Below are 24,729 nucleotides of genomic sequence, written 5' to 3'. Positions count from 1 at the left end.
ACGTCTTATTTAACAATTCATATGACCACAAAGAAGTCCTTAGAGTGCATGTAATGTGCCTCCATGTTGCACGGCGGATTTTCACCGCTCTTTCATCTAGTACTGCTTCAATGAGACCACTTACCTAAGGCAAGTAAGCCGCCCCACTCCAGCCATTATACTGATACGGGTCAAACAGTCGTTGTGCTATCCCCTTAAAGGTGAATACCAAGCGAGGAAGTTACAACTTCCTGTTTCAAGGTCTAATGTGTGATCCGACACAGGGCTGACCCTGGATATACAACCCCTGAAGCGAGCGTCAATTAGTGTTTGTAAAACGTAATTATAAATCCAGACATTTTCACCTCATATCATCAGCCAAATTCAGTTTTTACCCGGCCCTTGGATGGTATTTACTATGTCTGCTTCATATTTGAGGGAACCAAGTCTAGAAACTCATGACACTGCAGATACATTTTGTGAAGACACTTCTACCCTTTCTACCATCTGAAATCCAGTAACTATATCCAATCACTTAATTTCAGATCTGTCTGAATGTCAAGTAGGAGGTTCCCAGATGTATACATGTGAGTTACCAGAAAAATCTCCATTTTTTTTACCTGTAACTGTGCAACCAGCTCTCTGAACTTTGAGATAGTGTTCTCGTAGTCGGCCATGGATTCCTGTGAGGCACTCAACTTTCTCACAAGCTGGAGGAATGAAAACAAGCATATCAAGGGTGAGACGCATGAATGCCGTTGGCTTAACACAACCTCAGCTATATTATAATCACAGCGAGTGCGTGTGATGAGGAAAAACTTATGATTTCTTTATTTATTTAACAAAAGTGTGTAATGACAAATTCAATTTTTCTCACAGCAAAAGTCGGGTTTAGTAAAACACAGACCTTTGCCAGGTACCTGATAAACCTCCTGACCAGCAAGAGCTAGATCTGAACCTGTGACCTCAATCATCATAGCTCATCAGCTTTGGGGAAAACAACATGTCAGCCCAGTGAATGTGGACACCAAGAATGTATTACTGACAAATCAATATTTACGACTACTTTTTGGTGACGTAAGGATCTAATGGAATTCATTTTCTTCTACACATTTCAGAAATCATAGAAAAGACAGTTTGGGCCCAGCTGCATTGGTTTAAAAGACTGAATCTTCAAACACAGATTATTTGAGAACAAATGAAGATTTTAAAGCAACCAGGTCTAGAAATAAAAGTAGGAGTGAGCTGCATACCTCATTGATCTTGCTATTAGCCAGGTCAAGTTCCTCACGGATTTCCAGCTCTGTTTCTTTGGCATTCTCCTGTAGCTCCTCATTCATTTCATTCAGGGCTTCCTATCACAGAACAGAAATATACCAAATGTATTTCTTTGCTGGCTTAAAACATGTTAAGTGTGTCAGACTGTAAGAGCTGTAATACAAAGCCCAGAGACAAACCACAAAAAGGCTGGCCTGAAAAACTTTCAGTGGGCAAAATAAATTAACTTTTCGCCAAATACATAAACCATTACACAGAAGGCCGTTAATGTACCTTAGTAGTTCTTCAGCCTTTGAAACCAGATTCAAAACTGACAATTTTCACATAAGTCTTACAGTATAAAGACAATACTTAACACTTATTCATGAAGAAGACATTGTCTGAACACAGAAAAATTACATAATATTCATACATCATCTATTATATCATCTAGTCTAAAGTTGAAGTATGCTTATTCCACAGCCACCAGCAATACGCTGGAAGGAAACCAGGGAGAACATATAACATGAAAGACTTTATCAAAAAAACGGTACCATTCTTTGAAGCCACTACCACAATGCAAAAGAACATTTAATAGCTAAATGCGCCTTCTCTCAACCAAAATTACTATGCATGTAAGGCTCAATTTAACCACAGTCAACCATACATTCTGGCTGCCTCACCAGATCTGCCTTCTCTTCTTCCATCTCTTGTATTTTCTCCTCTAACTGAAGATTGCGCTCCGACAATCGCTCCACCATTTCCTCTGCACCAAGTGCAGCATCCACCTGTAACCATAGCAACCTCAAACCAATCAAACAGTGACATGCATCATAAACAAAGTAATGACACATTTGTACACTCCCAACACAGAATTTAAGCATTCAAAACTTTCCCGAAGAAGATTTCTGCAAATGACACAAATCTTAATGAACATTATTATTAGAAATGAATGATCATTGGTACTGTTCTGAATTTTAACCTAGACTTAAAAGAACATGTCCTAAACACGGTTTGAAAAAGCTTAATGCTCACCAGTTAGTGCCATTTAAATTGAGCAGTCCAATTCTAACTGCATTATTGATTTATTTATTTATTTGATTGGTGTTTTACGCCATACTCAAAAATATTTCACTTTAACGACGGCGGCCAACATTATGGTGGAAGGAAACCAGGCACAGCCCTGTGGAAACCCACGACCAACCACAGGTTGCTAGAAGGCCTTCCCATTTATGGCTGGAGAGCAAGCTAGCACTACATTATTGTATATTACTTTTACCTGGATTCCTGACTTATAACTCATACCTATGTCTTTTCACAAAAGCCAAAATGTAGCCCTAACTGGTTACCTGCTCTTTCAGCTCTATAATCTCATTGGACAGCCCTAAATGGTTACCTGCTCTTTCAGCTCTATAATCTCATTGGACAGTTTGGCTATTTCCTCCGCTCTTTTTTCCTTCTCTTTCCTCAAAGCTGTGAGGTCAGAGGTCATTTTCTCAATCTGTTTAGTCATTTTCTGGTTTTCATGTTTTTCATTGTTTGACAAATCCCTCATCCTGTAACGATCACAAAGGGAGGCACAATTTATTTATCTGACATTTATTAATGCCATACATGAGCTAAAGAAGTTTTCACTTTCATTATGGCAGTCTGAATCAACTTTATGGGTGCAGGAAACAAGGGTAAACCAGTGACCTTTATCAAGTTACTTTCCAACATGGAATGTACAAATTTCAAAGGTAAATGACTTTAGCATGTGAGTTACTGTTGTTTACTTTCACACGATTTGAGATGGCAGCAAGATGACAGAAGAGAGTGATTAACCACCTCAGCCCCTCCCATTTGATTGGCCTGCATGGCACTTAGCAACTATAGGGTCAAGTCACTGACAGTGAGGTGTGCAGGTCTCACGACCAGGAGGCCTACACGTACATCTCTAAATATACCCACCAATAAAATCAAACAACGTATCAAGGCGGATGATGTCTATTAAATCATTAAATCAAATCCTTTAAATTCCAAACTCTGTCTCAAAGCATGACCACATCAAACAAGGAATGTACATGCACAATGTACACTGCAGACGAACAGATTATTCGGGTCAGGCCTACCTGAAAGTCACCTCAAACCGTTATCTGGTGAACTGTTGTCTGCTGAGAGCCCTCACCATGCAACAGATATGTGTACAAATGTATTTCCGCTAAAAACGAATTTCACTGAGAAATATCTGTCATCATACAATTCCAAATAAGTATGTCAGTCTACATGAACATTTTGTTTCTTTATAGTCGGAACTGTCCACCTATTGCAGATTTCCTTTCCCCGTGTTTTTATATTGGGAACCTCGAATTAAACACAGAAAACATACTCCACGAGCGGTTTGCAAAAACTACTACGACTTCCTTTTACCCCTTTTCGGTATCACTATGTGCAAGTCTGGCATATTGGGAGACATGATTTGCTTGAGTTGTTATCACATCAGGAGTTCACACAACACCGTCACTAGCTTTACATAAATATAAAATGCATGTTTTATAATTTCCTGTACAGTTTTGGCCAGACATGATTTACTTGTCACCAGCAACAACAGACTGTTGTGTTGCCTTTTGCCATCAAATAACCCGTGATCGAAGGGTAGACGGGTGGAAATTTCAAGCCCTGTGATTGTATGTGGTTTTTATCTACAGATAGATACAACCATCTGTCAGTATAATCCCCTGACCACCCTTGATGCTCTCCCCGGGTGCCCGGTCAGTAACAACCACAATCAACGCAATGAATCCAGGGGTATAGTTTTCAAGTCCCAGGGCAAAACTTTATGTCCTTCACAGTAGGTTGTTTTGGCTTACTTGACTAGAGCCTCTTTCAGTCTTTCATTCTGCTGTTCTAGCTGTTTGCTCTGGAATGTCGCTGCTACACCTTCTGTGCCTGGGGAGGTAAACAGAGCAGCCCAATTAAATCAGTAACTAAAAATGTACGTTTTATCACTCATAAACATGACTGTCACTCTAATATGATAATAAGCTTGGTAGTTAAGGCTTATGAAAATGTGGATTATCTTGTTAATTTCTCTTGCTGAAGACATATTTACATGTTCAGAAAGCCTTGAAAAACAGGTAAATCATAAAAACATCAATATTTGACAATAGAAACAGGTGTATTCTCAATTTCGTCTTTATTCGATTTCTGGATTTTGGAAAGCAATAACACAGGGATCATTGTACATTTGATTGAGGGCATAATGAATAAGTTTGTTACAAAGAGAGAACTAGCTTGACGTACCTTTCTCACTGATTTCTCCTCTGAGGATCTCCAGGTCTACGGTCAACTCCTCCACTCTCTCCTTCAAGGCCTCCACTTCCTGCTGAGCAGCCTCAGCCTGTCCACAAAGTCAACGATGACTAAGTTGATTCAGCCATTTTTTTCTGACATGGTGCAATATATATGATTTCAGACAGCTTAGTTCTCTTAGTTCTGGGTTTTGTGCTGCGCTAGCACACTAACCAGTAGGCCATGGTGGCCACCTCATACTTTCTGGGGAAGATGCTCAGTAAGTAATCATTCACACATAGTCCAAGTCCTCAACCATTTCGCAAATTAAAGAGCAATTCATGAATATTTTTGGTTTAATTTTGGAGACAAAACCACATTGGGTGGATTGATCAGTTTCAGGAGTTCACAAGAGGTATAAGTTTATCAGTCAACACAGAATAATTCCCTAAGAATAGGCTTGAAAAAACGCAAACATGTGAAATGGTTGAGGAATTACAGAAGTCTAACCAGTACACTACCTTACCTTCTCCTCTGCCATCTCCTTGTCCAGTGTGGCTATTTCAATCGTCTCAGACAGGTCAGCCAGGTCCTCTTTGTAACGGTCAAACGCCTCCTGGACATCAGTGGTTTCCTGTCAACATACAAGGCCACAGTTCACAGTTACACAAGTCATCGCTATATCATCCCTGACAAACAACACTCACCTGGCCAAAACTTCTGAATGCACAGTCGTGACACAGAAGGTGTTTTCTAGTGTTTGAGGTGAGTTATGGTCTTAGCTGAAAATTGTTAAATTGTGTAGACTGAGGACTTATCAACATGAATTAAGGAGGTAGGCATAAGGCATTTAAAATGCCATTAGTTTCCTAGATTATACTAGATTATGGTCTCTCATTGCAACATCCTGTCCATAAATCAACCAATTAGGTTGACTCTACAGTTGAACCAATTACACTCCCTGTCACAGTGTTGAGTGTTAGGGACAGCACAGGCAAATGCGAGGTAACCGTATTGACACAAGTACTTTTGCCAGGTCATGAGTTTTCCCATTACACCATTCTTTCTTTCAAGTCAAACAAAAACAAGTAATGAATTAATAACAACATAATTTTGTATATATTTTAAACCACAAAATATACACACATGACTTGCACAACATTAAAATTAACATATAGCTAATAGACTTTTTTGTTAGTAAAGAAATTAAGAGATATTGTTTTACATTTGTGGGGGAGATTAGCAGAATAATTCAGCTGAATTTTTTCTCACCTTCTTGGCAGCCTGAAGCTGTCTGAGTAAGTCCGACTGATTCTCTGAGGACTTAGTCTTGTATTCTTGGAGCTGAAAAACACACAGATACAGAAATCACAGAACCAGTTACATATTAACAGTTGTGATATCTTTGTTTGATGTACTTGAAAGAGTTTGAATGTTTACTCCAATATGTTCGAACAAAAGCACCCACAATTATATCTGTCAAATGAAGTGAACTGAAATTTGCACCTAAGTGTCAGTAGCAATAATCAAAAAGACAAATTAGAGAAAGCCGGATTAGAACTCACAACAGGATAAGACAAGTAATATCTTGATCTCACCTGTAACAATCTGACCAACCTGTAACAATCTGACTCATCTGTAACAAACGAACTCACCTGTAACAAACAGACTCACCTGTAACAAACAGACTCACCTGTAACACCTGTAGCTTGAGCTTCTCCAGCTCTTTCAGCTTGGCCCGATCTTCCTGTCTCTTTAGTCTCAAAGTCTCCAGCTTTTCGTTAAGGTCCTTAATCTCAGCGTTCAGTCCGTCCATCTCCTGTTGCTGTTGTAGCGACTGCATCTTGTCGTTGATGGATGTGTTCATAGCACTGATGTCTGCCGCTGACACCTGGGAGTAATGACACACAAATTCAGTTTTGCTGAATCATGGTGAATAAAATCACATAAAATTTTTCACAAACTCAATGGGAAAAATGGTCTATGTACAGCTCCAGTACACTTTACAATTTCTCTACAGGACTGCCAGCAACCTATGGGTTTCACCTGGGCTCTGCTCGGTTTTTTCCCATCATAATGTTGGCCGCCGTAATAAAAGTGGAATATTCCTGACTACGGTGTAAAACACCAATGAAATAAAACAATGAAATAAATGTTTCTACATTTGAAAGCCTAACATCTCCCTAAAATATCATCTCCTGTTTCAGACAATTTCTGTTTAATAATGAGTATTACAGAGACTAGAAGACTGATACAGTGTAAGAGGTTATACATGTGCATGGATGAAAACTTGTACTCTTTTCACTGATGATGTACAAAGGTAACGTGCTGGTATAACAGAGGGTTAGCCACGAGCTGGCATCCATACTTACATTTGACACACTTGGCACATCAGCTGGTGCCGGCGAGGCCACAGGAATGGATGGTGCAGGCGCGGGTGTTGGGGTGGGAGTGGGTGCTGGTGCTGGTGCAGGTGCAGGTGCGGAAGTCACTGCTGCAGAGACTGCTGTTGTTTTAGGTACTGGTATACCCCTGCTGGGTGTTCTCTCCTCGGCAGGGGTGGTCTCCTTAACCAGCTTGGACCGTGGCGTTGGAATTGCAGACATAGATTTGGACATCTCTCCGCCATCTCTGCTACCTTTGACAGGCGTGGACTGTATCTCTGCCAAATTCTCACTACCTGAAATCAGAGGAAGACAAAAGTCATACACAAATCTATTGGCAATCTATGCCCAAATCTTGATCACACAAAATGGATTTACATCACTTTGCTAACATCTACAAAGAATGAAATTAATGATAATTTACTGTTAGCAACCAGATAATTCTTTATCAAACTGTTTAAAAAGGTACTAAGTCAAAGACATAGTTACACGGAAGAAAAGGGTCTTTTTTCTTTTTGAAATTAGAAGGTAGGATTTTTTACGTACTGTCATTTAAGATTCTAAATGTGTAAAGAAATTACAACATTACACACAATTATTCTGCTGTTTTCTCTGCAGAATGCCGAAAACAAGCACTGAAAGAAAACATGCATCACATTTCTTCAAATAAACTCAGTTTACAGTGGCTCATGCGCGTGACAAACTTTAGCATAAGCTGACCAATCAGAGTCCATGTTGAACATTCAATATATCCTATCATCTAACAACAGCATCTCACAAAAGCACAAACCTCAAGCTCTCTGCCAAATAGCATATACAGGTACATACACTTGATTCTTGCAACTATGTTTTATTGCAGCAATTTAAAAATATTAGTAGTACATCAAAATGGTTTGAAATACATGTAAGTTTGTTACAAACTGATCATTAATTGTCTAAAATAACTAAAATTCTGTTTCAAAATATATGCATCTGAGATGTAGTCTTTGTCTACCAGCCATGCCTATTGCACACATACATTTACACATGAAAAGTAAGTACACAAGCCATTTTCTTAAATAGAAGAGTTTATTTGGATTTCCAAATGCGTCTTTACTTTATTAATCAAGCGAAAAATGTTTCTCCAGGTTTACACCAAAAACATTAGTGTTAATTACCACATTCACCATACATGTATATGCTAAAAAATAAGTGCTCACTGTTCATGGTTAATAAAATCATAAATATACTGTTAGATGAATGAGGCATATGTTAAGTATTTTCTTGTAAGGTGAAGGATATATCGTTCAGATAATATGTCAGTTAATCAATTCCTGTATTGATAAAATATTGATCATGTTGATGAATCATGCAGTGGTAAGGTATTACATTTAATAATGAATCATGCAATTCATTGGATATATATTCATTACCTGGATGAAAGTTGCATCAGTGAAATATTACTTCTGATGAAGGATTGGTTGGTGACATGAGTGTCAGTAAATCAAGCAGTTAAGATTCTCGTTTTGTCTGTTCAGAATACATAACCAAACGGGTAACCCATAATACAAGTCTTAGGTAAGTAAAGGCCAGAAATGTAGTTAGCGTGCAATCTTTTGAAGTTCACCATTTGTGGTCATTATCGGGTGTCACTGGAATCATTAACAAACTCCATGGGGAGGCTAACATATTCACCTGTATGATTATTCTAATTATTGAATTTACTGTTATTTCAAATTACAGGCAACTTACTATCCTTGATCCACAAGTTATGGTTATTTTAAGCAAGGTTATACACAAGTAAATTCCACACAATACTGTCAAAATTTAAGCAAATATTAACAATGACTGCATCAAGGTTTGTTCATGGTGACATTGTGAAATTCAGGTATTAGTAGTTGAGATCAAGACAAGGGTAATAAAAGGTATGGACTTGCGACTGTAGAAGATATCATGCCACACAAATCACAGACAACGAATGATGCCATGCACATCATGTACATGTATGTATGTGGCCAAATATGGTGATGTCTTTCTTGTAGCCTCTCTTTCATACAAGACTAAGCTTCCAACCAATCAGGATTCTCATAAGGGAAATACACAAGCTCCAAAAAAGCCAACATGTTAATAATTTTGGATTGCAATGTACATGAACTTTTAAATTAAAGCTGAGTTTCAAGGGTACTCATATTGACATGTTGACATGGTCCAAGATGGCAAAATATCCAAATTAGCTAGGCTTAGTGCACTTGTTGTAAGAGAGGCTATGCCTGAAAGTTCTTTGAACTGGATTTTACTGGTACCTACCTGCCACTGAACGTCCTGAATTAAGATAATATTAGCACAAAAATGTTTTAAGTTTACAGGATAGTGACTTTACTTCACAAACATGTCAGGTATTAAGATGACATTGCAGTCAGATCTTTATACAGAAAATCTTGCAGTGATCTTTACATTACTTTTTTTTTTTTTTACAACAAAATATTCAATCTTTGTATCAGATCCACACACAGTACTTCAGGTTGAGAAGAAATGCTCCAGTAAAGATCATAAATGCAAGAACAATCTTAAACCGGACAGAGGGCATGCCTGTCTGTCAGATAAACAACAAAAAGTATTTTATCAATCTTTTACTGAATCAACACTCATGATAAATACTAGATATATTTCCACGCACACAAAACTGCCATCAAGGTATACAATACATGACATTTATCAACAAAAAACATGTCCTTTTTTCCTAAACACTGTCTAGCTTAAAGAAAAAAGTCTGGGAAGTAGATAAAATGGTCTCGCAGTTTTGGGAATTAAAAACGGCCAGCAAAAAAGTTTGGTAATTTTTACATGTACATGTAGTAATTTAAATATAAACACTGGCAAGTGGTGACTCCAGCCAGCTAGACTGTGATCTCCATTCTGGCAGGTCATATGGCTGATTTTGTCCAATCAAGATAATGGGAGTACTTCGTCCCGGCTTGCAGTTTAATATGAATACAACACGAAAATGGATGAGTAGGGTGACACAAAATACATCAACGCACCTACTGTACATCATCTTGTCACTTTGCTTAAAGATCCCGAAGATCTTGTGAAATCCAACAACACATGCTGCTGCGGATAAACCTTGGCAACTTTCCAGCTAAGGGATGGGGCACATTTCGTGTTGGGTTTGCAATGTACAAACTCATGCACAAACATCACAGTCTAAATCTTCATGCAGACGGCTGTTTTTTTCCACAGGTTATTTTTCAGAGTTTAAGTTTTGAGACAGTAAATACACAGAAAGGGTTTCATTTGACAGATAAGAATTAAAACCTTGAGAACTACATTAAAAGTTTCACTGTGGCTTTCAGACATGTGAAACCCTTAAATAATTCCCGCAGATTGAGTTTGTGTTAATATTTCTCTGACATATATGATGCATGAGTGTTACATTCTAGTGATCAATCAATATATGCAGAAACACACATAGATATAAAATCAAAAATCAAAAGAAGAAAAATTATCTTGGCGTTTAAGTTAACAAATAAATAACACATACAAATCTTTGATCTTGAAACCTCAAACATTCCAAAATCTGTATACACAAATGAAATATGCATAAAGTCAATGCACAAATACAAATGTATACATAATGTTGGCAAATGCATGAATACACAAGATTCAGAAGAATAAGACATATTTAATTTTGCATATGTATGCTTATACACATTCCCAGAAGTATGTCAATTGAGAGAAGCATGCTACTGCGCTATACGGTTGTTTGCTTGCCTGTCTATCTGGATAGGCATTTTGATCAATGTGACCCAGAATTACTGACATAGTATTTTGCACCTAACTGACTATTAACTGCCTTCCATACCAGGGCAAAGCTGATCGCTTTGTTTGGCACCTTGTGGCACCTTCAGTATGTGCACATACAGGTTGCATTATCTTTTAACGTGACATTTCTTCGTGACTTTTGTCATATTCCACAAAATTTAACTAGCATGCATTGTGACACATTTGTCCATAAATAGAAATACTTGGATGAACATAAGATTAACTGTTTCGATAACTCAATGCATTAAGAAACAGGAGAATTCAGAAATCATATAAAACGCATACTTTTCTCTACTGACATACTTCTGACAATCTACACATTGTAATTTCGTATGATTATCTAGTATAACTTATATACATATAGTGTCAATGTACTGCATACCATCAACATCACTAAAATAATAAAATTTTCTTTCTGGTGAACTTACTTTTAGCAATATTGCTGGGTGGGCGAATTCCAGATTTGCGTCTTTCCGTCTTTTCTGCGGTAGCTCCCACCCCTGGTTTCATAGTAACTGGCTGAGGCCCAGGAGGTGAGGCCTCCCCGATCGGAGTGATCTGCAAATTTCCATATTATCAAATCATATTATCACATGGCAATTATAAATGTGATCTATTAAAATTTTCCAAAAATTCTTCTCACTCAAAATGAAACAGTCTTTCAGGGAGACTAAGATATTGGCAGTCATCTTATGCTGCAATTTTATCACTGAGAGTAAAGTTATACATAGGAGGATATAACTTGGGGAAAAGTCATATTTTTATTGACAGGAGATACACAATGCTGTTGTAAAGTAAGCACTTAGATTTACCTGAGACTGTCGCACAAAGATGCCTTTATTCTCCTCACAATCAAAATATTTCTTCCCTTGAACTGTGCCATTGTTTTTTCCTTTGGCTTCATCAAGGACAACACCCACCCATTTCCCTGAAATCAGGAAATAAAGACAATCTGTTACTTGCCTTCATTTAAATAAGGTACAAAATAACGCACTCATGCACCTGGGTATGGAATCAGAATCTCACTATAAATATGATAAATAGATCTGAAAGGGTACAAAACATTAACATCTGTCCAGCAAAATGACTACTGATTATTCACAGTTTTCATTAATTACTGTCAAAAGCTCTCTACGTCTCTGTCAGCTGGTCAACAGTTTTACAGAGGTCACAGACCACTTGTGACACCGCAATTATAATCCAACCTAATGAAAAGAATCATATTTCACAAAATAGCTTCCTCCACTGTTTATACTTACTCAAAATCATTGCTGTCAAAACACTTAAAGATTCATGCTAATACACAGACACCACCAGTGATAAGGTTTGAAGTCAACATTATGCATGTTGCACAGGATGAAATGATCAACAATATCTTGTGTTTGTAGATATGTAAGCTGAGCATGTGCAATGGGAAGTAAATTAGTATGATGAAGAATGGAGCATCAACAAAAAATGTAAATTTGTACCAACCATTTATTTTGCCTTTTGCTGGGGTAATATGCTGCTACAAGAGTGTCATTACTCATGGTAAAGAGTGTTGACTTATGGCCACATGCTTTATACTTACCACTTGAAAACAACGTTGTTCCGACATAGGCAACAGTCCCAAGTAATCCTTTCCCAACGACCTCAACACGAGTTCCCACTTTTGTTGTCTTCTCAGCCATTTTCCTACAAGTAAATGTATCAAAGATTCTACAGTAAGTTTAATGAACATGTTAAGCATGAACATGACCAATGAATTAGCACAGTCAACAAACAGTCAACTAAGCTCAATGTTATGTTAATTATGTATAAAGGAGCCTTTAATAGATACATATACATCAAAGGACTTGGGCATATCTGCATGGTACCAAACAAATATGATTACCATGTCCTTGCTCAAATTTCGATATTCACCATGATGTAGTCTCAGAGTCCATAAGCCTCTTGTGAGTTCATGCAGGTTGAGACGAGACCGGGTGGGGGCTCTCGCAAACTAGCGTGGCTAAAGGTGTGATTTTACGGCAGCTGCTAACAGTGCCATTGGACCGACAGACCCGGCAATGCAAGATGTGTACTCAGTCTAGCAAGTACCATAAAAACTTGCCTTTTAGCTGTGTTACTTTGCTAGAGCCCTCACCCTGTGCCCCTTAGTTGTCAATATCTGCGCGAACTCGCAGGACTCCTTTTTTGTCTTTGGTATCACTAAAAATGATTGCTAAATCACTGAACTCCAGCTTTATTCCAGCTTTATTCCAATTAATAATTTACTCTGAGCTTGTTGTCTTGATTGGTTGGCTGAATGGTTTGGTTCCATTAAAGTTCTGCTGTTAAAATGTATCGACAAAAGTGAAAGATTTTTAATGTCATTGGTGAGGATAGTGAGTCAGAGTAGATTTAGTCAGAAACTGGCAAAGAAAGTGAAAAGACAATGTGTCTTCCCCAAAGAAGGATATTTTATGTGTGACTTCTTAAAATAACACTAATGCCTTGATACACAACTGCCACTCGTTGTACATGGTATTTGATAAAAATTCTACCAGTTTATGTATTATCCCAGATAGTCCCTGTACACGGACTGTTGGTTAACAAATATTCAGATGTTCTTCCATTTGAAACACAAATTTTTTTAATGATATTTCAATAAAGTATCGTTTCACACATAAAATGTCTCCAAGCGATGACCTATTGTTGTGTTTTCAAGACGGCCTGACGACCTGCTTTCCGCACCCACCGCACCGCCACCACATGTCCCTTCTTGTTTTAGAACAGATTTATTACAGTCATAAAGGCTTCCCCTGCTCCTCGGCCATGGCCGCCATGTTCAGCAGCTACATGTAGGCCTATATGCATGTCCTGCTTCACAGTGGAGCAGTAGGAAGATGACAGCCACGGCTGAGGAGCGTGTGTCCTGGAAGTCTTCATGTCTATAATAAAACTATTCTAAAGTAGGGGCATATGGTCGTGGTGCAGTGGGTGCAGAAAGCCGGTCTTTAGGTTGGTGGCTTTTATTTGTACGCGACATATTCGATAACAAAGAGAATCTGCCTGGACCTTCCTTGAGTATGAAATTAATACTGTTAGCGTCAAGACTCCAATGATGCTAGGCAAATATAAGAAAAGGAGTTGAAGTCTTTCGGGGCTAGCCCTGTCACTGGCTTGGAACCTTCTATCTAAGACTGAACAAAATTTTGTACACTCCCCCCTACCACACCCTCCCGAGCCTTAGCCAGTATGACTTACCCTTAATTCCCCCATTCCTCTGAGCACTATTTCTCTACATAACTCTATTGTTTCTTACCTGCTGAGACCTATAGCTCACTTGTTATATTTAAGCACATTATGCCATGATGTCATTCACTTGATAATTATGCTAGTATCTGCATCGAAAAGTCGTGACAATAAACCAAGAAGTTGTAAATCCATAAGCAATGCCTTGTCCAGTGTGCTTCCGTGCCAACTTCTAAATGTCACTAAAACAAAATTTTGTCTAACCTAACCATGCTAACGTCAGTGTAATCTCAAACTGATGACGGTGTCTATTTTATCTGAAGAAATCATCCTTCTCCGGAGACGCAATGTGACACTGAATTTCATTTCGTTTGCAAGTCAGAGTGAAGATGTTTTGCAAGTATGCAGCACTAGGCGGTGGAACACCAGGCTGTCGAATTGAAAGTAGAGAAATGTAACTTACAGTACGGTTGAAAGTTGCCAGTAGCATTCCAGACAAACAGGGTGCAAATCACATAAACTCACCCAGTAAAGCCTGGTAGGCCGTAAAACTGTTACGTTGGATAACTTGGAGATGTCAATCTCGTTTCATCAACATCATTTTCATCCAGGCCTAAGATGATTCACAAGACCCACACAACATTGCTAAATTAAAGGCAATCACTTGTGTTAAAATAGGATATAGTATTGATTAGGTAACAAAAATTACATTGTTTTGTACAGAAAATTTCACTTAGTAGATGTGAATAACAGTCTCGTTGTTGTTTCAAAGATATATACGATTTGTTAATGTTGTGAGTTGTCCAAAATTTGAGATATATGAAAATGCAGCCGCAAAAAGTGCAGATGAATGGCGTTCTAAAATATGCAGCGGACTTCATCGTAAACGGCTTTTATGGAACAGGTCACATATCTTGGGTATTAAAAGTATGTTTTGTAAACTAGATTTACTCAGAATTGGAGACTATATATGATTTTGGTTTAATGTCATTTATTAACAGTGAGCCTTCATTATCGTGTATGTCCGTGACCGCTTTTGCTGATGATCCGCCTCAAATAAACTGCTACGAAATGATTGGCTTAAATTTTGCTGGATTGTGGGATGTCATTTGTAGTGGGATATTCGAAGGCGAAGGTACTCTTTGCGAGATCAGCGAATACCGGAGAAAATACGTTAGAAAGTCTTCTAATCTGTTTCTGTTGAAGCCGGAGGAAACTATAATTTTGAAGACTTTCTGTAACTTACATTCAATGGGAGATATGGGAGTCTCAAATTGGATAAAAATGCCAAGTAGTCAGCCAAAACATTTATCTGTCACTTTGGTGACACTTCGTTACTTTGTCTAAATATTGGTGGTAATTTACACCGTTTATGTGCTCCTGAAGGTTCTGGTTGTGAAAGATTATTTCATTTTTTTCCCACAAAGATGACATACTGATACACCCTTAGACAGTCTGCTGCAGTCCGTGGATTGCCTAGAATTGCATTGGCCTACTGCCTGACATGTCATTCAGTTGGCATTTAAAAATTTTATGAGGGAAATGGGATGTTATGTGGGGAATGGAATATTACAATCGAATATTATCTAAATGAAATAACCAAGCAAATGTAACACCGGAGATTGACAAAGTAAGGCCTTTTTTTTTGAAGTAAGGCACAGGGGTTCTGCAAGCTGTGAAAGTGTAATGTCTTAATTTGTTTAAATGCATGGCTGTTTGACTAGGATGAGCCATGCAGCTTGGTGCTCGGCACTGAGAGGTTAGAGCAAAGAAACTGGACTGGTTGGCCAGGTGTCAGTTTGGGGCCTATTATGAATTCAGGTTCTCTAGAGTTCCTCATGGGGGCGCTAGTGCGTACACTGGAAGTTGGGGTTAGAATCTTCGTGGTGAACGGCCTTCGAGTACATAAGTGTGGGGCAAATGGAGCATTTTCTCAATGAACGCATCCATGGCAAATTTTGTTTTAAGTTATATATGAAGAAAATCATCATTTTATATGGTGTTCTAGATTTGTAATAACTACATATGAGTGTTTAATGCCAGAAGATGTATATTGTTAAAATCAAAAGGATTACACTGATAAAAACTAAATCCAGGTTAGGACTCCAGTCTCAAGATGTCTTCATGGGTGAAGAGGCGTACAGGGTTGTCATACCAGTTCTTAACTGGATTAACTTTAATCTCGTTAATCCATTTTGTCACGTTAGTGATAAAGACATGCTTAAGCATATGAACTACCACCAGAGCGCAGAGTAGCCTAGGCCCTACATCTCTGGGTGCATTCCGGTGTTCCCTCTCTTCTCAAAAACAAATCTGTTTATATGTAAAATTTAAAATCAATTTCATATAAGCCTATATTTTATAAATAGGTCTTACTATTGTCATTACTTCCTATAATGTTACTGGGTGGGGTGCCATGTCTGCCTGGTATTTTGGCATGATACTTCAGTGGTGGAGCTCAGTTGATTAGCACACTAGTGCAGCGTGATGACCCAGGAGTCTCTCTCCAATGTGGTCGCTGTGAGTTCAAGTCCAGCTCATGCTGGCTTCCTCTCTGGCCGTACGTGGGAAGGTCTGTCAGCAACCTGCGGATGGTCGTGGGTTTCCCCCGGGCTCTGCCCGGTTTCCACCCATCATAATGCTGGCCACCATCGTATAAGTGAAATATTCTTGAGTACAGCGTAAAACACCAATCAAATAAATAAATAAATAAATCAGTAGTGGCAGCGCTATGGCGACATGGACCTACCACAAGAACACACAGCCTATTACGCACGCCTTAATGACACCTCATCGTCATATGGCTGAAACATGGTTAAGTATACAACGTGAAATCCCAATTGTATAGACATACACACACACACATGTACGAGCCATGTCAGCAGGCAGTACCTTGGTATGGTACAGTTTTAGTGTGAGCCCTAACTCTGCAGGTGAAACTCTCGTGTCTCATTTGGTAGTAGGTTATTCTGGGAACTATATGGCTTCCGTAAACTTATGAAATAGCCTCTAGTCACGATATTAGTGAAATATTCTTGAATATAGCTAAGCAGCTGTAAAGTAATAAGATTACATTTGAATCGAGTAGAGAATATGTAGACATCGTGTCTCCAGTAATACATGCAATTGTAATAGTGGAATATTCGTACCCAGTAAACATCAGTTGTTTAAGTGTGTGTAGCTTGATGACATTGCCACATTCTAGGTAAGATGTATGTCTGGCGAAACACCACAGACACTGAAAATTTGTATCTACAAATCTGTCAGTAGAAATAAACATCCTTTTTTTCCAAGAAGGCTTTTTAAATTTGATCAGCTACATGTAGGTTTTAGCCAAACCAGAGGTAGAGTTGGTATTTAGCTTATAGTAACTTTATTTCATTATGTCACTGTATGTCTCTAGTGCTACTCTGACAATTTCCAAAACTGGAATTTTTCGTATATTCCTTTTCTTTGTTACAGTGTTGCATCATGTTGAGACTGGTGTGGTTGGTCATGATTGTCTGTTGCGTAAGTTTAATTTCAGTTTCAAATTTCAGAGTCCTACAAGTTGCTATTAACTTGCTGAAAATCTGTCCCCAGACTACTCTGGCCTGGTGCCTTGAGGGATTAGGTGATTTTATCAATAGCCGGTTATGACTTTCAGGACTTCAAGGCCGCATGTTCAAATCCGGCTCCCTCTGTTTCGGCTGTAGCATTAGGTCAGGAGGTTTGTTATATACCTGGCAAAGGTAGCTGGTTTTCTCCAGTTTCCTCCACCCATAAACCTGACTTCCAACATGGCCTTTAATATCAGTTAATACATCTTTCTGGCCTAACCTGAAGGCTTAAGTCCAGTTGCCCTGACTTCTGCAGTGGCAAACCCATCGGCTCCATCCTTCAGGATGCTTCCTGGCCTGCAATGAAATGTAATGCCAAGTTTAAGAGTTTAAGTTTTGACTGGATTTCATCTGTAACTGTGAAGAGGGCCTGTGAGGACTGTTTCGGCTAAATTAATGAAATTTAAACATACTGAATTAATTTAAATTTAATCATGAATTGATGTTGTTTGTATGTAACTTTATCCTGCTTTTGATTGCAGTGGTTAGTGAGCTCACAAAAGCTGCCAGCATCACGTCCAATCATTCATAGTGAGTATGTATTAGCTTTCTGTAAAACAGATTCAGACTGATGTGATAATTAAGGCCATCCTTATATAGACCTTTTTTGGGGGTAGCACATCTTCATCAGGAAATATAGCATAGGTGGGAAATTTTTTTTATGCAGGTTATGAAAGAGATTTTGAAGAAATCATTGCCCTCAATGAAGATATTTATAATTATGACCTATGCTGTGAAAGATTCAATATATGCTCTCAGTCTCAATAAAATTTAGGTCAAACATTACTAGTTACGGCGTCCTACCCTTATACCATGTCTTGCGGCTTGTAGCTGTCTGTACACTGGTAGAAAGTAAGCTGCCAGTATTGCATGATTTCAACATAGGTCTTTATTTTGGGGTACAGTTATCATAATATTTCATACTCCAAGTTCCTCTCTGCTGGTGTGTCTGTGGGGCTTCTGGATTCATTTCACTCTTTGTTTACTGGCATCCTTAACTTTTTTTGACCTAAGTATAAAACTTGCCCTGATACTTGACAATGGCATCTTATCCTGCAGTGATACCTCACTGCCCTCAGACCACAGCTGAGAATACCACCATACTGATGAAGGCTGATGTCCCTGTGGTCGCTGAGGTGCTCTGTCGCTATGACAGAATCTTCAACATGAAGCAAATAGATGAAGTCACGTACGCCATTGATGCTACTTTCTCCAGCTTGAACAACTCGCGTATCTGTGCCTTTCAGGTGAGATAGCCCAAATTTCCTCTGTATTGTCATTATTCACTTATTTAGGAATGCATACAAACAGCCTTCCCTTCCTGTGATGCTCTATTTTGTCATGTCTTTTGAGTGATGTGTTTTGCACAGTGTTTACTGCCTCTAGAAAACCAGTTCACTACTTGTTGTATCATCTTCCTCAGCCATGTCTTGCAGGGGTTCATAGGATCGAGACAGTATTCGATATATGAGTTGAATAAAAAATCAATAACTGGTTATATTTATTTAATTTGAGGTTGTTTTTAAAAGAAATATTCAGAATTTTACATAAACTCAATTTGAACAGATCTAAGTTCTGCGAATCAGCCTATTCGTGTTACGAGTTATCTCCCTTTTACAGAATTTATTTATTTATTTATTTGATTGGTGTTTTACGCCATACTCAAGAATGCTTCACTTATACGACGGCGGCCAGCATTATGGTGGGAGGAAACCAGGCAGTGCCCGGGGGAAATCCACGACCATCCACAGGTTGCTGACAGACCTTCCCACATACAGACGGAGAGGAAGCCAGCATGAGCTGGACTTGAACTCAGAGCGACCGCATTGGTGAGAGACTCCTGGGTCATTACACTGTGCTAGCGCGCTAACCGACTGAGCCACGGAGGCCCCCTTCCCCTTTTACAGAAATTTTCATGACCATTTGCATGGAATAGATATAAGAAGGCAATTTTTGGAAGTGGAGGGGTGTATAAAATCAAACATGACACATAGTAAGCTTGTTTGGTTAGTTTCAAGTCGATCCTCACAAATAATTTGACCGCAAGTGAGTGCATGTGAGCATTTGTGGTCTGACTGGTTTCATGTGATTAGTGTCCCGTCAAATCAGACTTCATTTTTAACTGCTTTTGTTGATTGAAATTCTCGTTTATTTTGGCATGTAAGGATAATATTTCAAGAGAATTTAGATAATGCACAGAGTATTCATGTGGGCGCACTATTCAGATTAGTTTTTCGTATGCATGTCAGGTGTTTTTGATTTTCTCATGTTTATGTTTTTCTTTAGATCATTTCTGACATGTCCTTTTACAGACTGAGAGTGACAACCACATATTCCATTAACCATTAATGAATAACCATTCTGTCTTGATCCATGACTGTTGAGTATTTTTTAAAAGTGATGTCAAGACCAATTGCTCATATTGTGAGTTTCAGTTAATCTAGACTGATGCTCTGGGTTGTAAGCTTTCTTGTCAGGTCTTCCCACTTGTCTTGACTGGTATCCTGAAATACATTAACAGTAGCTTTATCAACAAGGAGGCCAGCTTGAGTTCATATATAGGCAGTGATAATTACTTTAATCAGTGAAGTATAGTAACGTACAAAAATATTCAGTTTTAGTATCTTAAGTGGTTGGTCAAACAAAAAAAGCCTTCAATTTCAGTGGAAAGAAAAACTCTGTTGCGCCCAGAAAGTGATGGTCCACATGTGGAAAAATGGCTTCTCCTCACGGGAGAGGGATTAAGATGCCTCCATTTGTTAACAGATGAGTGGGTCATGGACTTGTGGCTAGGTGATGCTTGTATTGCAAGCACTAAGTCACAGAAGCCATACATGGGTTCACTTCTATTCTCAGACATGCCAGACAAGGAATTTTCCAGATTTATCAGCTTCCATTCCACTGTACCTGGAGGCTTGACATGCTTGATTGCAAGAAGCAGTCAGTGACACTCTTTCGTGTGATCTTACATAAGATTCACTGGAGACTGCTTGCCTCTCACTAATTTGACATATCTGGGCAAATGTTGCCAATAACTTGCCAGAGTCCAGAGGTTTATTCCAGGAACACTGATCTCTTCCACCTCCAAAACTCGCCAACATCAGAGAAGTGATAAATTTTCTGAATATAGTAAACAAGTAATCCGATCAATCCATGGCCAGGAAACACAAGATTCTCGTTCGCCTCTAGCCCTGGAGAAGGAAGATATATCCATGTAATTACTGTTTTGGTTTATTGATTTGACAGATCTATAATAGTTATTGAGAATGCTGCCCTGTCATTGATTTTTATCGATGTTTGCTCGTCATTTTCAGAAAAAGGCCTTGACAAACGTGTATGTGTTGCCGGTAAATGTGCTGTGGGGGGATGGGCATGGGGTGGTGCTGAAGTTCTGGCACAGGACTCTGTTGACATGTGGCTTTGACTCACACACTGCTGATTCCTCGGCCCCCCAGATCATGTCTGACTTGTGAGTAAGTCCAGTCAGCACTTCTGGAAGTAAAGCTGACAAAAGTTAAGACTCTAAAGTAGCGTTTTGATTTATGCTTGAAGTTTCCTTATACATGCATGCCAGAAATGGTAACTTGCTGGTTGATATGTTACAGTACATGTACATGTAGCTCATTTCTATCGTCTATATCTCATAAGTCTGTTAATTTTCACTCATTTGCCTAGTGGCTCTTTGCTTGATCCTTTGTTAAAATTTTGATTTATGAGGCTTGTGTGCACTTGCTTGTCTCAATTTATTCACAGAGGGTTACCCCTAATAGAAAACCAGAGAAACAGGGGTCCTGTTTCGGATGCCATGTTTCAAGTTCAGCTTTTGGATGTACTGGGTCAACCCGTTGAAGGTCTCCCAGTGGGTAGGAAAACTCAACTGAAAGCCGTCATGCAAGGTACTGTCGTCCATAACAATGAAACAGTAGAATGAAATGTGTACATGTGTTCTACTTCTACTTCTACTAAATTCTTCTTGTATTTTATTCTTATAGTGTAGTTTCGGAGGAAACGGTTTTAATTGAAGGAAAGCTGGACAATACAAATAAGAAAGAAATTTAGTCTTGTAATTGATATTTAGTCATCATTTGATACATACGGTTCTTCACGCTCAAGGCAAGGTTAAGTAAACACCTCAAGTAGTTTGAAATCGGTCTTCCTTGACTTGTATGTTTCAGGAACTAAGGGAGAAGTCGGCTTTCGAGTTACCAGTTGTAACGCTGTTGGGATCTCTTTTGAAACTAATACAACATACGGCATTATCCGTGGAGGGTAAGTGTATGAATAACATGGACAGTACCTGTCTAAAAAAATTTTAACTGGTTAATTTCTGTTTACATTCTAGATTCTAGGGCAGCCATTTTGGATTTCGCTTTTGTGTTGTAGGTATCATGTGACCTGAAATGCTCTCTCCTGACTCTAAATACAACAGCCACATTACCCACCTATTGTATTATAGGACTGTAGAAAAGTCCTAATGATTTACTTATGCCCTAAAGTTAGTAATGGTCTCATCGCGTTATCTGTGCTGATTTTCTATGTTAATAGGTGCGGTGATGGGAAGGTATTCTCCAAATCTGATGGCTTCACCACAAATGGGATGACAGCCCGCAGCCCAGTCTTCAAGGCATTCAGGCTTATGGGCAGTAATCTGCTTGTGTTTGAATGTAACTTTACCGTATGCTTCTCCAATTGTGATGGCGTAAGTTCTTATACACTGTTTGCAGGAGAGTTTGAATTACACGGTTCCTCCAAGAACAGTTCTTGGAGACAACTTTGTTATTAGTACAGATGTCCTCTTTAGGGTCAGCAGTATACCATATACTCAGGGCAAATATTTGCGTCGTAGTATATCTACATATGCTACTAGTAGCTGAGTGTGCGTGTCCCTTGTACGAATTGGTACAGATTTGTACTGTTCATGAGGTTTTGCATAATACAGCTATGGTTTCTGATACACATGTCATCAGTTTGTGTGGTATGTATACATCTGATGTACACAGGCCTTTCTTATATATGTCCAACAGATATCAGCCACCGTACACATCAGTACAGATACATATATACAGACATGTTCACCATTATCGGCGCCAATTAGTCATTCTTTATCAAGCAACACAGTAAGTTTTGCATTGTGTTCAGTTTTAGTCGCCCTCTGTAGCAGGTCAGAGACCGCAAACATTGCTGTAGCTGTCAATCAGCCATATTTTTTGCTGGAATTATTTTTTGCGGTAAATGATTGACTGCGAAATCCGTGAAAGTTAGTTCCACATGAAAATTAAGTATTTCTCAGTACATGAACCTGCGTTAATTTCCACGGAAACAAAAGGTGGAATTGAAAGATTTTTACTTACTCGTTATTGTATATCTGCCTCTATCCATTGCCTTGTGAAACCTCTCTATTGTCTCAGTGTTCATATTCTTTGAATCAGGTTATATACATTTAACTTTTGATACCCAATTTAACATGTTCACATCAGACATGTAGTTTGGATCTGACTGGTTTTAGCATGTTTGTCTGACCTCACCTAGATTAAACTTGTTGTAGTCTGACGGTGGTTGTAGCTGTTATATGAGGATTGTTTCATGATGCTTCTGTCTCACTCTAGACAAATTGTTTTCCTTCTTTATAGTCATATTTACAAGGTTGACTGCCAATAAATCTAATCAAATCTTTTCTCCACTTTTAATGGACTGGCTATTTTGAATCTCTAGAGTTCTTGCCCTGTTGAAGAAAACCGGATCCGCCAGAGGCGTTCATTGGACATGGACCATGTGGACAATTCTATCACTGATTTAAATAGTGCAAGTAAGGAAACTTCTACTAGCTCAAACACTATTTTCATTTTCTGAGTTACAAGATTTTTGCAGGCATTTTCTGACATGGCATCAAAATGGCCTCAATAAATTAGATATATGTACAAAGTTTTACCTTACCATTTGGTTATGAAAATTTGTGTGCAAAATAAGATGACCAAATTACTTGTCATACTTGGAGTCAAGAGAGTGTTTTATAAATTTTGAATTAACTTTTAGGTAACCATCAAAATTTAATTATTATAATAATATGCAATTGTAACATCCATTAAACGCATTGACTTTGCCCAAATTAACAGAAAAATTAATACTTCAAAATTAGGGTAATCTAAAGCCAGCATGTATGTAAATAGTAATGTATTGCAATATTTTGCTGCCTGTCCCAAAATTAAGATATTGGATAACACAAGGTTCTGTTCTGATTAATGTGACCTGTGGCATTGCTGCTTCAGTTCTGAGGAAAATTGTTTTTTTCATTTACTGTTTTTCTTACTCCCTTCAGGCCGATAAATTGCCTGAATTGTCATCCCCTGTCGTTCATTTGTTTTTCTCTCCATCCATATTTATTGTTAACAAAGTATTTGACGAATGCTATATGTACAGCCAGCTGACCCCTTTATTGGACAGTTGGAAGCAAGACATTTAAAAGATTTAAGTACTTCATTATTGATTTTACAGGACTAAAAATATGATTGATTTTTTAATTGTGAAAAAATATTCTTGAAGCTTTTAAAGGCAGTGATTTCTTGTTCTTTTGGAGAGGAGGAAACTTACTGACTTTTGGAACTGCTGGACAAGGTTTGTCTATGTTGAGTTTCAGGAAATTATTTTTACTGCATGAACAGTGTGTGACGGGTATATTGGTGCTGCATATTGTAATTTTGGAATGTATGTGTCAAAAATTAATAAATTACTGGTGCTGCACAAAATTAATGGTTGCCAGTATTTTGCAAGTGAGTGAATTTATTTTCTTTGACATTTTGGTTTGCAGAGGGTAGCAACATCATTCATTCGGCAAGGACTCCTGTGATTGCCCCTCATGGCAACCCAAGGGTGCTTCATCCAGATGGTTTACAGACCACAGTGTCTCAGAAATTGTGAGGAAGGTTTCTTGGTCCTGAAAAGAGTATTTTTGATGTTATATCTCCATTTTCTGCTCCATCTCAATCCCTGCACAAGCTTAGGTATGCTGGCTTACCATGAAACACAGGGATGTCATGGTTTTCTTTTCTGCAGTTGTTCCTTGTGACAGATTTATATAGGTCATGTTACATTTACAAATTCTTCGCTGTTCTCACATGTTGTTTTTATTGAATGTTTACATTTATATGAGCTTTGCGCAGCTCTTCTGTGTTACTGTTGGTATATTTATTCTTTTTTCTTTTCTTTTTGCATTCACACATACATTA

At 38.4% G+C, this 24,729-nt stretch overlaps 2 protein-coding genes across 5 annotated transcripts in view; one reads left to right on the top strand and one right to left on the bottom strand.

The window, feature by feature from the left end:
- The window catches only part of LOC135474659 (dynactin subunit 1-like), a 36,797-nt gene extending 22,169 nt beyond the window's left edge, over window positions 1–14,628 (bottom strand). For 3 of the 4 annotated variants that reach the window (XM_064754193.1, XM_064754197.1, XM_064754194.1), the window contains exons 1-15: window positions 14,433–14,628; window positions 12,262–12,365; window positions 11,504–11,619; window positions 11,120–11,249; window positions 9,177–9,191; window positions 6,879–7,186; window positions 6,200–6,397; window positions 5,779–5,850; window positions 5,033–5,140; window positions 4,519–4,615; window positions 4,086–4,164; window positions 2,633–2,792; window positions 1,920–2,024; window positions 1,233–1,334; window positions 600–689 (exon numbers count right to left, since the gene is read on the bottom strand). In XM_064754193.1, the coding sequence (XP_064610263.1) occupies window positions 600–689; window positions 1,233–1,334; window positions 1,920–2,024; window positions 2,633–2,792; window positions 4,086–4,164; window positions 4,519–4,615; window positions 5,033–5,140; window positions 5,779–5,850; window positions 6,200–6,397; window positions 6,879–7,186; window positions 9,177–9,191; window positions 11,120–11,249; window positions 11,504–11,619; window positions 12,262–12,361 (1,680 nt within the window). In that variant the 5' untranslated portion in view covers window positions 12,362–12,365; window positions 14,433–14,628. The remainder of the gene's footprint in view (window positions 1–599; window positions 690–1,232; window positions 1,335–1,919; window positions 2,025–2,632; window positions 2,793–4,085; window positions 4,165–4,518; window positions 4,616–5,032; window positions 5,141–5,778; window positions 5,851–6,199; window positions 6,398–6,878; window positions 7,187–9,176; window positions 9,192–11,119; window positions 11,250–11,503; window positions 11,620–12,261; window positions 12,366–14,432) is intronic. The other variant, XM_064754196.1, reaches the window with a different exon arrangement.
- Window positions 14,629–18,546: 3,918 nt separating this feature from the next.
- Window positions 18,547–24,421, top strand: LOC135475640 (vitelline envelope sperm lysin receptor-like). The gene is made up of 7 exons (XM_064755572.1): window positions 18,547–18,753; window positions 20,821–20,975; window positions 21,260–21,402; window positions 21,682–21,775; window positions 22,052–22,205; window positions 23,219–23,312; window positions 24,312–24,421. Exons 1-7 carry the CDS (start codon window positions 18,547–18,549, stop codon window positions 24,419–24,421), a joined length of 957 nt encoding a protein of 318 aa, XP_064611642.1.
- Window positions 24,422–24,729: the final 308 nt, after the last annotated feature.

Source organism: Liolophura sinensis, chromosome 9, assembly GCF_032854445.1.
Source record: "Liolophura sinensis isolate JHLJ2023 chromosome 9, CUHK_Ljap_v2, whole genome shotgun sequence".
NCBI classification, from domain to species: Eukaryota; Metazoa; Mollusca; class Polyplacophora; order Chitonida; family Chitonidae; genus Liolophura; species Liolophura sinensis.
Note: the sequence above shows the minus strand (reverse complement) of the source record. Positions and strands in the feature narration are given on the sequence as shown.